The 14778-nt window shown below is 33.1% G+C and overlaps 1 protein-coding gene across 5 annotated transcripts in view; it reads left to right on the forward strand.

Moving 5' to 3' along the window:
- Positions 1 to 14750, forward strand: part of LOC141449514 (uncharacterized) — a 195413-nt gene extending 180663 nt beyond the window's left edge. For 4 of the 5 annotated variants that reach the window (XM_074119032.1, XM_074119035.1, XM_074119033.1 and 1 more), the window contains 4 exons: positions 4174 to 4263; positions 5681 to 5826; positions 8869 to 9111; positions 9618 to 14750. In XM_074119032.1, coding sequence (XP_073975133.1) covers positions 4174 to 4263; positions 5681 to 5826; positions 8869 to 9111; positions 9618 to 9810 — 672 coding nt within the window. In that variant the 3' untranslated portion in view covers positions 9811 to 14750. The remainder of the gene's footprint in view (positions 1 to 4173; positions 4264 to 5680; positions 5827 to 8868; positions 9112 to 9617) is intronic. The other variant, XM_074119036.1, reaches the window with a different exon arrangement.
- The last annotated feature ends 28 nt before the right edge of the window (positions 14751 to 14778 follow it).

Consider the following 14778-nt stretch of genomic DNA (forward strand, 5'->3'; position numbering starts at 1 on the left):
GTAATATATTAAAATATAATTTGAAAAAAGTGCCCAAACATTTGGTATTTTAGGGTCTTCTAAATTCTACCAAGATAACGACCCCAAACCTACGGCTTGGGTGATACGTCAGTGACTGTTATACAATTGCCCAAAAGTATTCCAAACCTCTCCGCAGTCACCAGATCTTAATCCCATTGAACATTTATGGCAATATTTAGCCAGTGCTTTAAGAAAAACGAATAATATCTAACAAAAATGAATTAAAACGATGTTTCCTGGAAGAATGGGAAAAAAACACCACCTGAATTAACCAAAAACTTGTTTCACCTATGCCTGATCGTTTGAGGGCTATTGTAAGTCAAAAAGCAATTATTAAATTATTACCAACCAATTATTAAATAGAAGGAGATTTTAAATATTGAACATTTAAACTCTAGCACTTCTGGTGGCCCAATATTTTTGAGAGCCTTATTTCACACTTTTTCAAAAAGTACTACCTAACAGTTTAGTTTGGAATTTCATCGATTTATACTTATATATTATAATTTGTACAGATGTTGCTAATGTAAATTTTTTTTAAAAAAATCCCAAACTTTTGTATGTTGTTTTCATTTTCCTTTTAAATCATTTTGTAAAAGGTGTCCCAATATTAATGGGAGTCACTGTATGAATAGTTCCACAATCGGGGCAGTTGAAGAGGTCATGAAAGCAACCAACGCGGCAATACATGGTAGTCACTACTCGAGAAAGATCGTACTCTTGGCAACATTGGATGTGAAAAACGCTTTCAACTCAGCTAGGTGGTCAGATATGTTGAGAGCCCTGGAGAAGGATTTCCAGGTGCCCGGATATTTGCTTAGGATGATGGATAGCTACCTGAGCGATAGGCAGCTTCAGTACGAAACGACTGAGGGTATCCGACAGCTGGAGATTACGGGCGGAGCTGCGCAGGGTTCGATCCTTGGCCCAGACCTCTGGAATGTGGCTTATGATGGAATTTTGCGTATGGAAATGCCAAATGACACCTTTCTAGTTGGATATGCGGACGACATTGTAGCTGTTATCTCGGCTAGAGACATAGATGATGCTCAACTAAGGCTTAACCAGGTAATGCGCCGTACACAATCCTGGTTAGAGGATCATGGTATGGAATTGGCATCACAAAAGACGGAAGTCCTCCTCATTACAAGACGGCACATTGATACCAGAATCCAGATGCAAGTGGGAGGGGTTGCAATGGGAACCAAGAGCGCGTTAAAATATCTAGGAGTATTCCTAGATACAAAACTAACTTTTGGGGAACATTTAAAACATGTATCTCTTAAAGCTGAAAAAACCACATCGGCACTAAGCAGGCTAATGGGAAACGTTGGAGGACCTTTGCCTAGCAAGAGACGGCTCCTGATGTCCGCGGCAAATGCTGCCATGCTATATGGCAGCGAAATTTGGGCGGAAGCCTTAAAAAAAGGAAAACATAAGAAGTGGCTGGCGGCAGTCCAAAGAAAAGGGGCACTGAGAATTATCAGTGCTTACAGGACGGTTTCGAGGTCGGCGGCCCTGGTAATAGCAGGTGTTCCCCCCATTGACTTGGTGGCAATGGCCAGAAGAAGGACCTACCTGTTGAGGGAGTCTCTAGGTAGTACCGACGCCAAAAAGAGAGCGACTGCTCGGCTGGCACAAGATTGGAGAGCCTGCTGGGCCAATGACCGCCATGGGCGATGGACGGCAAAATTGATTGTTGACCCGGTGATCTGGGCGGAAAGGAAACATGGGGAGGTGGATTATTACCTCACACAATTCCTTACCGGCCACGGGTATTTCGCAGGATTCCTTAAAAAAATAGGGAAAAGGCCGTCTGGGGCGTGTATTTACGGGGACTCGGACTCGGATGACGCCCTGCACACCTTTTTTGAGTGTACACGATGGGTACAAGAAAGAAGAAGCTTGCAGGAAGTCACCGGTCCGATAGCTCCGGACAGCATCGTCGGAGGATGCTGGAAGACGAGGAAGCCTGGGCAAAAGTATCTTCCATTGCTAAAAAAATATTAATAAGGAAAAAGAAGGACCTCGAATTATTGTAGGTAAGGTGGAAGAGCAATAAAAAGAAGGAAAGCCAAGTAACGAGGCGCCATCCCGAAGTAATGCTGTTTGGCGGTTCCGGGATGGATATTTACGCCTGAAGGGGAGGGGGTTTTTTAGTGGGTTGAGCCCCACACACCCGACAGATCGTCGGAAGGTGCCTTTGGCATTTTTCCCCCCCGCAAAAAAAAAAAAAAAAAAAAAAAAAAAAAAAAAAAAAAAAAAAAAAAAAAAAACTATGAATAGTATAACTGCAACCTTGCTTCTTAAAACAATTCTAATAAATGTAAAATTGCCTTAATGTACAGGTTCAATTTTAATACTTTTGTTAATCTAATATTTAATTGAATTCGTTTTAGCTCTTTAGCTGAATTACTGCAAGTTTGAAAATTTATTTATTAATATTTGTCGTTTTCATTGTATTAATATTATTTTATTCTTCTCACAATACATTTATTTAGTTTTGGTGAAGCTCTTGTTTACCTTTCAGCTGGAGTAATACTTTATTTAAGATTTAAGTGGCGGTGTAACAAGTTACTACTATAGCTGATATTATACTCGTACATACGTATCCCAAAGTATTAATTATAATATTATATTGTAATAATATTGTATATTATATTTTATTTTAAGTTCAAATGAAATATTTTTAATTTATTAGATTTAAGATATACTATGGAACATGTAGATTAAAAAGAAGAATGCTCACTGATATTGAATTAAACTCCGAATCTGGGTTAATCATAGAAAAAATGTTTTTTAGTAGGATAAGTGTGCATACAGACCTCAAAATTATATCATGCAAATACTTAATGAGTATTTGTTGGATCTGCAGTGGTGGAATCTTATAAATACAATACCTATACCTCGGCCCTACAGCCCTGCACAAGCATTGGCCTCCAGTATTCTTCTTTATCCATTGCTTTTAACCACTAAGTGTGGCTTCTAACTTTATTTTCTAGAAAAATCCGAAACTGGTCAGGAATAAAGGGAAAAGGCTTATCTGTCGGATCAAATAAACGATTTTAGGAATCGTCTAAATCAAAACATTTCTTTCATATCTCAATTAAAAAGTTAATAGTTTAAAGTTATTATGCTTTTAGCTCTATTTTATGCGCGCTTAACCTTGTAACATTAGTAATTGAATGTTAATTTTATTGTATATTTTAAAATTAGCACAGTTTATTGTTATAGACTAGTTTTATTTTTATTGCTTTTAAAAAAGAACTGAAATGCAGAATCAGCGAACTGTCTATTCTCCTTTCAAGAAAAATATTTCATATTTCTTCATTTTTTTTAATAGAACAAATTAAACGTAAAATCAAATTATTCTGTACATCTGGTGTAATAAATATCTGATGCTGTTATTTGTCCACCATTTTTGATTAGGTCTCCCAATCACCTTTTAACCTAAACGATAAAACCTTCGTTATTACTTTATTTATAAAGGCTGAAGTTTTTGGAGGTTACGCTGGAATCAAAGCATAGCCGGAGTTGGTGAGGGCGTATTTATGCTATGTTTATCGTCTGTCTGTGGTACGAAATTCCTTTTATATTATTTCTCCTCTAATGATCCATTGGGTTGTTAAGTATCCAAATCTGTATTTGTTGTTCTTCTGTTTTCCCTCAAAAAGGAATGAAAGAAAACCTTCTCCTTTTTAGTATTAGAAAGCCCTTTGCCATTGTTTAATGAACGCAACTCTGTGTAGCTTTTTACAGCAAAGTAAATAATTCAAGCTTTATTCGCTTTGCATTCAGCATCTTCTTTATGTTTTAAGAATGTGTTTATGAAGGTAAATTAAGAGTTTGTATTATTAAATTTAATTTTGAAGGCTGACGTTATTACTCTGGCAGTCAGTAATTTTGCCTTGAATATAAGAATACAAAAACAAATTGCTAATTTTGCATCTCTAATCACTTGCTAAGAGCAATCTTTGTAAATAAGCTATTTTTAATCTCTGATTGCATTGCAGCTCTTACATGGCTTCTATTCTCGCTTTTTCCTTCTTTTTTTTTTTCGTTGTTACGAACTTTTTAACAATTTTGCAAATAAATTATATTGCTTATTTTAATCAAAATACAATGTTAAAAGTAAATAATAACAATTTTCAGAATGCACGTTTGAAAGATGCTTTAAGAGACATTGAAATTAAAAATTATGGTCGCCGATTCAATAGAAACCTTGCAGGATTGGAAAAAGAGGTGATATTTCTACTTTTTATTTTTATGTATTTTTATAGAACTATTTATGATTATGATATAAATTTTAGTGACTCGCACTGTTTTAAGCTTAAGAACTGTATGAGTGAATGGTCCTTTTGCTTCTGAAGAACTGTGTAAGTGAATGCGTTTCTTCATAAATCTTTCACATAAAATTGAGCTTTAATCATTTCCATGAATGAAATTGGTAGACATCTTTGTTCATTACTTTCTGTTACGCATCGTTAATTGTCAATTTTAATTTCGTTTTTGAGAAGGTGAAATTACTGTTCACCTTTCTATGAATGTTTTCAGTCTTTCCAATCTTCAAATCGCCGTTACAGTTTCTTCGGCGTTTGTTTTGTAAGTGTTCGTTTGAAGCAACAGTACTAGTTATTGTTTTTAAGTTAAGAATACAGCTGTAGAAGAACTTCTTTAGTTCAACCGTCATTTGTACTGATTTGGTAGCGTCCAGTTATAACTTTCCGTAGTTTAGCCCAGGTGGTAGGTGATTACAGGACTTGTTGCAGATTGTGTGAAGGCTGTTGTTATGTCGGAACGTGCTTATTATACTGCTGTACCGTCGTCTGCAAAAGTTGCTGAGAGTATATTTGGGTGTTATGGAATGGCTGCTATGAGGTGTGTTTCTGCACAAGTAGAAACGCTTACTAGTGATTTTTTTTTTGCGAACACCTGGTAGTAGTTTGAGAAGTTCCAGCCCAAAGCCACTCTTGAGAATAGTCTTTCGAATTTGATAAATTACGAATATTTTAAAATTAGTTTATTTATTGGACATTTTATTCATAGTAGTAAAGGTAATCGCCTGTTCTTTCAAACCAAGTCAAACTACCAAATTAGGTATCGTGGTTGTGCCTTCCTAATAAAAAAGAAAAGAAAAACTAAAATCGGCGGGACCCAAACTTGGAATCTCCCACTTTCAAACCACACACATAACCACCAAAACGGCCCTTGCAGGAAGATGGTACAGCTTAAATTCAAGTTATTCCGTGCGCATGTCTTAACAAAATTTCTAAGTTGCAATGGCTATTTCATCACAGAAGTATTCTGGTAAAGCTAAAATGTTCAATCTAAAAATTGAATGAGGCATAAGAAAAGAGTTGAACGAGATTGATAAAAACGATAACATTGAAGTAAGTAATAATTTAGCTACAGAAAGTCCTAAATGTAACAAATTATATAATTCAAGTACAGAAATACGAGTGTAACATCAAGTACCATTGTTCAATCATTAATTTTTAAACCCTTTTTATTTTAAGGAAATTTATTAAATTATTGTGAAGAAGTAAGCTTCCGAATATTATGAAACTGAATATGAATTTCTAAAGATAGATTTGCTTTAATTTACAAGAAATTAGATTTGAGTTTTTATTTTAACTGTTTTTATTTTAAATTGTTTCAGGTGAATGATTTGAAACTAGTGGCTAAACAAAGTGCTACATTAAATAGCCAATTAAAGAAAGGTATGAAACATTTGGCATCATGTCGAAGAAGGAAATGTTCAGTCTGTGCTTACACAAGAGCAACCTTTGGTGATTATAATAATGTGTAAGTTTTTGACAATAACTATGTTAATAAAAGTCAGTCTAAATATGTATGTATATTCCTAATACGCTCATGCACCTGGTTTACTCGAGGTCTACTAAAGTAGGCACATATATTTTTTGGAATCAGAGTAAGAACATTTACAGTGGCAGCCCAACTTCTAAAAGTAGGAATGAGAAAATTTAGAAGATTAAAAATTCCTGAAAGATTAGAGCGCAAATTGAGGAAGTTGGTAAATTGGAAGCACTTTTCTTCTATGATGCCATTCACTGTTATGAAGACGTAGCCTAGAGAGTTCCTGGAAGGAAGAGATTTGTCCAAGTCACCTTCTATTCTGTTGTCTGATATGTCAGGATAGGATTCATCTAAGGAAATAAGGAATAACTCTATAAACTTGATGAAAAAACAAATAATTTTACAATGTACGAGGTGTGTTCAAAAAGTAACGGGAATTTTTAAATTTCGCGGGTTTGGAGAGTCTGATTGTAAAATTTTTTTTTTTATTATGTTGGTACACATGCCCCTGAAGTACGATAAAATTTTCAGTAATATTCATTGTTTACTTCTTAAGTGGCAGCCGTTAAGGTTAGACGTGTTTTTCGAGCTTGGCGATTTTTGTTTGTTAAAAAAAATGGATCAAAGAATTTGTATTAAATTTTGCGTAAAAAATGAAATAAAGTGTGTGAAATGTTAATAAAGGCATATGGTGAGTCTGCTATGAGTAAAACAAGGATTTACGAGTGGTATAAGCGTTTCCAAGATGGCCGCGAAAACGTTGAAGATGACGAACGACCTGGACGTCCAAGCACATCAACAACCGATGAAAACGTGAAAAAAGTGAAAGAAATGGTTATGAACGATCGCCGAATCACAATCAGAGAAGTCGCTGATGATGTTGCCATATCAATTGGCTCATGCCATGAAATTTTTTCGGATGTTTTGGGTATGAAACGTGTGGCAGCAAAATTTGTTCCAAAATTGTTGAATTTCGAACAAAAACAGCGGAGAATGGAAGTTGCTCAAGAGTCACTCAATGAAGTCGACAACGATGCGGATCTACTGAAACGTGTTATAACAGGTGACGAAACATGGGTTTACGGATATGATGTCGAAACTAAGGCTCAATCGTCCCAGTGGAGGCATTCTGGATCGCCAAGACCGAAAAAGGCTCGACAAGTGCGGTCGAATGTGAAGGTTATGCTCACTGTGTTCTTCGATTTTAATGGCATAGTGCATCATGAATTCTTGCCACAAGGTCAAACAATCAATAAGGAGTACTACCTACAAGTTCAACGCCGTTTGCGTGAAGCAATCCGAAAAAAACGCCCGGATTTGTGGCAAAACAATTCATGGATTTTGCACCACGATAATGCACCTGCTCACACTTCATTGCTTGTTCGTGAATTTTTGGCCAAAAACAAAACTTTAACGATGCCCCAGCCTCCATATTCGCCAGACATGGCTCCATGTGACTTTTTTCTATTTCCAAACATAAAGAGAACATTAAAAGGCCGTCGTTTTACAAGCATAGATGACATTAAAAGCGAATCGCTGAAAGAGCTGAAAGCTATCACAAAGATCGAGTTTCAGAAGTGTTTCGAGGATTGGAAAAAGCGCTGGCACAAGTGTACTGTATGCGAAGGGGACTACTTTGAAGGCGACAATATTAATGTAGATGAATAAATAAATATTTTTTTCAAAAAACGAAAATTCCCGTTACTTTTTGAACACACCTCGTAAATGGTTTCTTAATGCATTCACTTATATACTTCGTTTATAGTGTGTGCATTGGTGGTGAGTGTTATTTGTTTTGTGTGGCTGGTATACCCACAGGGGCGCTGAGATTCTAGAACAAGTGAATATTTCAATCCTTCTACACTCTTTAATACGTATAAGTTTGTTCAGAGTACTTGGAACATGGTCGTGACAGAGCAATGTTGTAACTTGGTTTCCCATCCAATTCCAGTTTGATGGTCTGCATTTTTTTTTTTTTTTAAATTAAATTAAGACACCAACATTTGAAAAAGTTGAACTCTGGGCCTTCATCTCAGTACATTGCATTCAAGTTTTCTCGTTTCAGGCGACTGTATGTTGCAAGTAAGATGCAGAAGCACCGAGGTAAATCAGCTCATCAACCCTTGACCCTTGGCGTGCGAGTACAGCGAACTGCCACTGAGCTAATTCCTTCCAATGTTTTCTATTATTTCTAGTTCTACTGTAGGGAAACGGACGGGAATATCTCAGCCTTATAACATACGTGCTACCAGAGGTAGGCTTGAAAAAGTAACGGTGGATACTATACTTGGATTTACGTATCTCCAGGCCAAAGCTAGCTCACTATAACCCATTATTGTTCTTCACTTAAACCCAGGGGAGCCAGAAGAGGTCTAAGTCTAATGTTATTTGCTTCACACCCTTTTGTATCTTCACATGATATGTTATATCATTAGTTTTTTAAACCGATTTTGCAACTCATTATAGATTTACTTTTTTTCTATTTCACTTATTTGCATTTTCTTAGTGAATCCTGTTTTATCTATTCAATATTTCTACATCACTACCAATTTCGTTTAGTAAGATACCTTTGCCCATTATCTCTAACAGAGTTCGGAATTAAAACTCTGCGGCGTAAAGTCGCTTGACTTAATTTAGGGAAATTAATTTTCTGCACACTTAGAATTTTTGCAAAATAAATCGTTAAAAGGAATTTTCTGTTTTTTTTTTTATTTTGTGAAGTTGCATTAACGCAGGCAAATGTTGGACATACAAACATTATCGGCGCTTGAAGCTGTTTCTGTGCAGTAACGACATCTTTGCATCCATCTGTAATAATGGATTTATTGACAAAATTAATGTAGGAAAAATTATTTCACACAGTTTTCTGATAATCTTTTGGAATCTATTTTTCAAAATATATAATAATACCTGTAACTCATATACTGATATTCCCATTTTTCACTCTTGTACTAAGAAGTCCTTTATTCTACTGTGGTTATATATGTTTTTTTTTTTTAAATTAATCGTATTATCCAAAAAAAAAACTAGGAGAGGTGCTAAGCTGTTGTCATGTTTCCATGGAGGAATGGGTAACGAGAAACGGAACAAAGGTCTGAGGCAAGATGCCGTTAATCGCCATGAAAGCACACGAAATGAAGACGAAGAAGACTGCAGTAGTCCTGGAGGTACACCAGACCTTTCACTAAGGCTCTCCCACCTTTCCTTATCAAGGCCTCATATGTCCTACATAGATGAATGCTCATCAGACAGTGATACGGATGTTGAGCCAAGGTAAACCATGCAAAACTTGATCATATTTATATAGTTTTATATTTTTATTATAATTAAATTATGTATATAAATAAAATGTGCCCCTTATATAAAAGTGGTGCATTCCACTAATTAAAAGGAACAAGATTGTTAATGAAATCCGTGGTTCGATTCTTAACCAGCCAAATTTAAATTTTCCAAAACTTTACAATTTTTTTTACCATAAATGGCTTTAATCCGTTAAAAGAGTTTAAAGTATATTAAATTGAATTGCACCTGTTGAAAGAATTTAAATTTTCCAGATTACAAGAGATTATATAAGAGTCCCAGGATATCAAATTACTGTATAAAATTTCATTGAAGTAATTCGATCGCATTAATCCGATTTTTTGTTCAAGAGTAGTGCGGCTGTATTTGGAGCCGGGACCTCTCCTGATTAGTCCACCGACCAACTGGGCTAATCCTTTCCCCTAAACTGGTTTCGGCGATATTTTTACTGAAATAAAATTATTACTTTTTTTTTTTAGGTACCCACCTTCAGACAGATCCAGCACCCACGCTCCTCATGCTTTCTCTTCAGATTCTGGGTTTTCCTCAGAAATATGTGATCCAGCCAGTTTGACACCTACAAAATCATTTACCAGAGCCACAAAATGGACTTCTTCTTTCCGTAAACTAATAAGAAGGGTATCGAAAAAGCAATTGTCTTCTACAACTTAAACAATTTCTAAATATTAAACGTTTAATATTTTATAAATATATAATGGTCGTACCGGGGTTAACTAAATATTTTTACTTAAATTACAATTTGTAATGTTGTTGAAAAATTTGTTTTTTTTGATCGTTGTATATTTTAAGTGCCAGCAAATGTAATTAAAAAGTGTTCGTCAAATTAAGAAAGTTACTGAAATTGAATTGAATTTCAAGAAATGTAAGAAATCATTTGTTTGCATAAAAGAAATAAACAATGAATGCCAAAAAGCAAAAGAAAAAAATATTGTTATATTCAGTAAAATAATAATAATGACTATAATAAACATCAATTAGAAGATAGAATATTAATATAAAGTTATCAACATACTCACTGTGATGACATCTATAATCAATAAACTTGCAAATTTATGCATAAATAGAAAAAAGTGCAAAAATAAATACATCTTTAATATGATAACTAATAGTAAAAAGGCGCTTAATGGCCAAGCAGTCGATGCGCCGAAAAAAAAAATAGTAAAAACTTTAGATAAATTGGCAATAACATTATAAAATTGCGACCTAGTAATGAAATTCTAGAATAAAACCACTTCTATTAAAAATAAATACTAATTAGTAGTATTTTGGAACAAAAATTTGTGCAAAAAATCAATAATCAAATACGCTCTCAATAATTAATAATAATAATCATAATTAAAAACATTATTAAATAACATTAGCGTAGATTGACTGAATTTCTTCATCAACTTTTATTAGATTTCACTAAATCAATTTTTTTAGTAATGAAATAAATAAATTTGAACTTGACCTCTTCATATTTGTAAAATAAATTTATAAATAAAAATTTATTGGAAAACTAATTGATTCCTTAAATTGAAATATAAATTACGTTCTTCCTACATAATATAATTACACTTACAATAGAAATAGAAATTAATCAATAGAAATGGTAAGAAAATAAATATATAAAAAATCAACTTTATAAAATGTTAAATTTGGTTATTGAACAGCACAGCAAGAAGATTGCTATATTGAGAGCAAAAAATACTCGGAATTTCAGAATTTATTGCCTTGAATTTATCCATGTTTATGCTGTTAAATCATTTTTAGGAGCAAATTTACGAGTTTTTTTTTTTATTAGCCATAGACTTTTTTTTAGAAAATTTATTTATGAATAATGTATTCAGTTATGAAAATATACTTGAAATGTCTACTGAGCAATTATGAAAGGGAAAAGGAAAATCTAAAAAACCACGTTTTTGAATCGTTCGTCAAACAAAAAAAGTTAACTATTCTAGTGACTCTTCAAAAACCTATCTTATAACTTCGTTAACTTTGCTTTCAAGGTTGTGCATCGAAAGCCATTGCTGTAAACGTCTCCTTTTGTGCATATTTTGAAATTGTGGTTAAGTCTGCATAGCTAAACAATATCGTTGATTTTATCGTTCATAACCCTTTTGTTTTTTTCTTATTTATGACCTGTTTTGGCTTTCAACCATCATCAGAGACTTGGTTTACCTCAGTTAGGCAAAAGCATAGAAGGAGGAATCAAATTCTCTAAATGAAACTGATAAGTCAACCTCTGAGAATAGATAAAAATTCAGAAATAAAAACAAGCGTGTTAAAATATTTATTGAGTGTATAAAGATGAATGTATAATACTTGTTCAAGATTTCATTTTCTAAAGACCGCAAAATTGTCTCTTTTAATGACTTTTTTTTTTTACATCTTTTTAATTCAGTAAAAGTTTGATGACCTCTTTGAAATGATTCGCGGCAATTAACTTTTTAGATTTTTCATCGTGACTCGAAAACTGTTTATTGCATTACAGCGAAGGATAGTTCGCTGTTGGCATCTACTTTTACATGATAAGTAACTATCATGTCGGTTTATTAATGTAATGATAATTCATACAGTAAAAAAAATTTCTTTATGGCATCAACCGCGATGTTATACTCATATTTAAAATCAGTTTAAAAATATTTAAAGTGACAAATCATCAGGGAAACGTTTTGGCCGAAAGACGGAAAACAAGAAGTTCAGACAGTGGTCCAAGTTAGTGTTTTCGAGATATTTATTTCTGCTAGTATAGTTATTAGCTATTAAAAGGTTTTGTTTGAAATATTCAATTTCGCTATTTAAGATTCATTTTTAGTAAATGCTTCGTAAGGTCTATCTATATTTTAAAATAAAATAGTCTTTAAAGTATTCAGGTACTTCTTACTTTGAGTAAGAAAGAGTTGCGATTTCTGCTTATAAAGCAGTTAATAAAGCCTCATACAGCTAACTGCAATCTGTGGTGAATTAGCTGTCTTCTGGCTGTATGTCTGGGTAACAGTAACTCCTTCCCCATGTTTCTATAACTGCTATTTATTTGGCATATTTTTTCTCGGTTGCAGCAGACACTTTTTTTTACAGTAGATACAAAAAAAATGATTAAAAATAAATGATAATGAGTAAATCAATTTAAATTTTTATTTTAATAACGAATAATGGTCATTCCTCTTTGAAGCTGCTTTTGCCAGAATCACAACCAAGTTATGTTAGGTTGCTTGACATGGATGTCTATTAGTAAAATGTTAGGGACCATAAAAATGAGAATTTCCTTCTTTTTATATTGATACTTTTACCTTCTTTGAAACAAATGAAAATCTGTGTACCAGTGACATTTGGAACATTCAACTGATTATTGGCTTTATTTCGCTAAAAGAGAAACCACACTCAGTGAAAATCAAAATAAAAAACAGAACAAAAAAGTTTTCAAAACTATATTATTTAAATGATACATACTTATTTATAATTCCAAATTCTCTGTTATTAAACGGCTTACATCTTCTTCAGCCTTCTGGCGATGAGCCAGTTGCATGTTTGATTATGGTATGTTGTCCATTCCGTGCTAAGATTTTCCAACACTTTTAGATTCTTTGCGGTAATGAATCTTGGATTATCTTTTTAAGCATTTCCCAAATATGTTCAAAACTATTATATTTAGGCTTTTCGTTGGCCGCACACCTAGCGTAATCATGATCAAGAAGAAAGTGTCATCCAATAAGATGATTTCCCAGAGATACACTTTTAAAGATCTGAACACCCGTAAGCTGTCTCTAAATCATAATAGGACATCCTTGGAAACTAATCCTTTGAGATTGGAAAAACCACTAAAAATCTCTTACCGGGCTTTCATGCTCATTCTTTGGTATCTGGAGACCGAAAACATATTCTATGCTCATCAGTGATGAAAAAATTTGACCATTAATACAGTTTTCAATTTCTGTTGGGTCTAGAGGAACCCGTATGTGGGAACCTTTCTCAGCCTGATGAAGGTCTGTAGGGGCTCGAGTGAACTCTCGTAATTTAAAGTATATACACGTATATATAACCTTAGCTGATAAGCGATGATCTCTGGGAACTTTTATCAAAAGAAACCACTCATAGAGTAGTTTATTTTATTTTAATTTTTTTGCCCAGGTCTTACTGAAAACATTATATTGTAATTATTGCCTAGCTGCTAGAGTGGAGAAACGTGGAATGACAACGTTTGAAGAACGTATCGTGGGCAACTTCATCCTTCTCCAACCTAAATTCTTTAATCAGACCAACCTGCTCAGCTCATCGTTCCTCTGTTTAAGTCAATGTTTCTTGAAAAATAAAATAAAAAATAACTAAGTTATAAAACTTAATAAAATAAGTATGTACATAATAGCTAGAAAAAACTTGAATTAAAAAAAAGAAGATGTATCAATAAATGAAGAAGACATTATCTTGTTCATTTCTCTATGAGATAGAGAATTCCATTTCATTGCCTTAATGCTAACACTACTTAGGTAACGTAGTCCATCTTTTTAATCTAGGAGAATCTTTCAAAACTTTTTTTTTCTCATGCACCGACATTCAAAGCCATTAGGGCTTTTCAAACTATGATTTCTGAAATTGAATGTGTTTTTTTTTCACTGAGTGTGTTCACTGCGAGCATGTAAAAAAAAAAACCGGAGTGTTAAAAGACAAATCAAATTAAATCTACAATTTATGTATTTCTGAAGACAAAAATTAAATAGTACAAAATTGTATTTATTGTTGATCTTGATATTTTTCAATAGTTTTCAGTGTAATGTTAAAATAATGATTCGGTTGTGATTATCCTATCGGTTGTACTTAATGCCATGTTGCTTGCATGTTATTCCTAGGATTAGTTGTATATATTGTAATAATATTTATTATAAGTGTAAAAAAACATTTTATCAATTAGTTCAAGTTTTTAAGTTTATTATATTAGCTTTGTTTCCATTTAATATGCATTACCTATTTAGCTAGGATTTAGTTTGTTTAAACTATTTTCAGTAGCTTTAACTAAAATGAAAACACGTTACATTAAGAGAGTTCCTGATGTTGACAAAATTTATAGCTTTAAAATGTTTGTAGGTTAAAATGAGCCAAAACTCATCTCTGGTTATCTCAATTATTAGTTGAGTAATTCAGATGTGTTGTAGAAAAAAAGCAATTCAAAATTATTTTACAGTTCCAGCGCACTTTTTGGTTTTTCTTGTGATCAATACAATTACTTTAAAATAAGATTTAAAAAATGTATATTTGCTTTCTTTCTTTTTTATAAACCGAATAGCTTAAATTTCTTCCTTAATTTTAAATTGTTTAGTTTTATTTTAAAATTTGGCCATAGGATAATAGTTGCTAATATATTATTTGGGTACTGCAGCAAGAAATTAAATTGTTAAAAGTAAATTTGTTCAGAAAAGGTGGTCGTTAGAAATTAATGATCAAATTAAACAGTATATATTATATATATATGATAATATATGGACTAAAATATAAGTAGAAATTGGATCAATGGATCTACATATCCTCTTGAGTTGGGTATGATTTAGATTTAACGAAGATGTAAGTCTAAAATTGAGTTTAACTGAGGAAGCTACAAATAAAATGTAAGTTCATAATTTAATGTTTTTATAACTTCCTATTGCA

The sequence above is a fragment of the Rhodnius prolixus genome, unplaced genomic scaffold (assembly GCF_049639745.1).
Source record: "Rhodnius prolixus isolate KJV_2025 unplaced genomic scaffold, Rpr scaffold_2, whole genome shotgun sequence".
Taxonomy (NCBI): Eukaryota; Metazoa; Arthropoda; class Insecta; order Hemiptera; family Reduviidae; genus Rhodnius; species Rhodnius prolixus.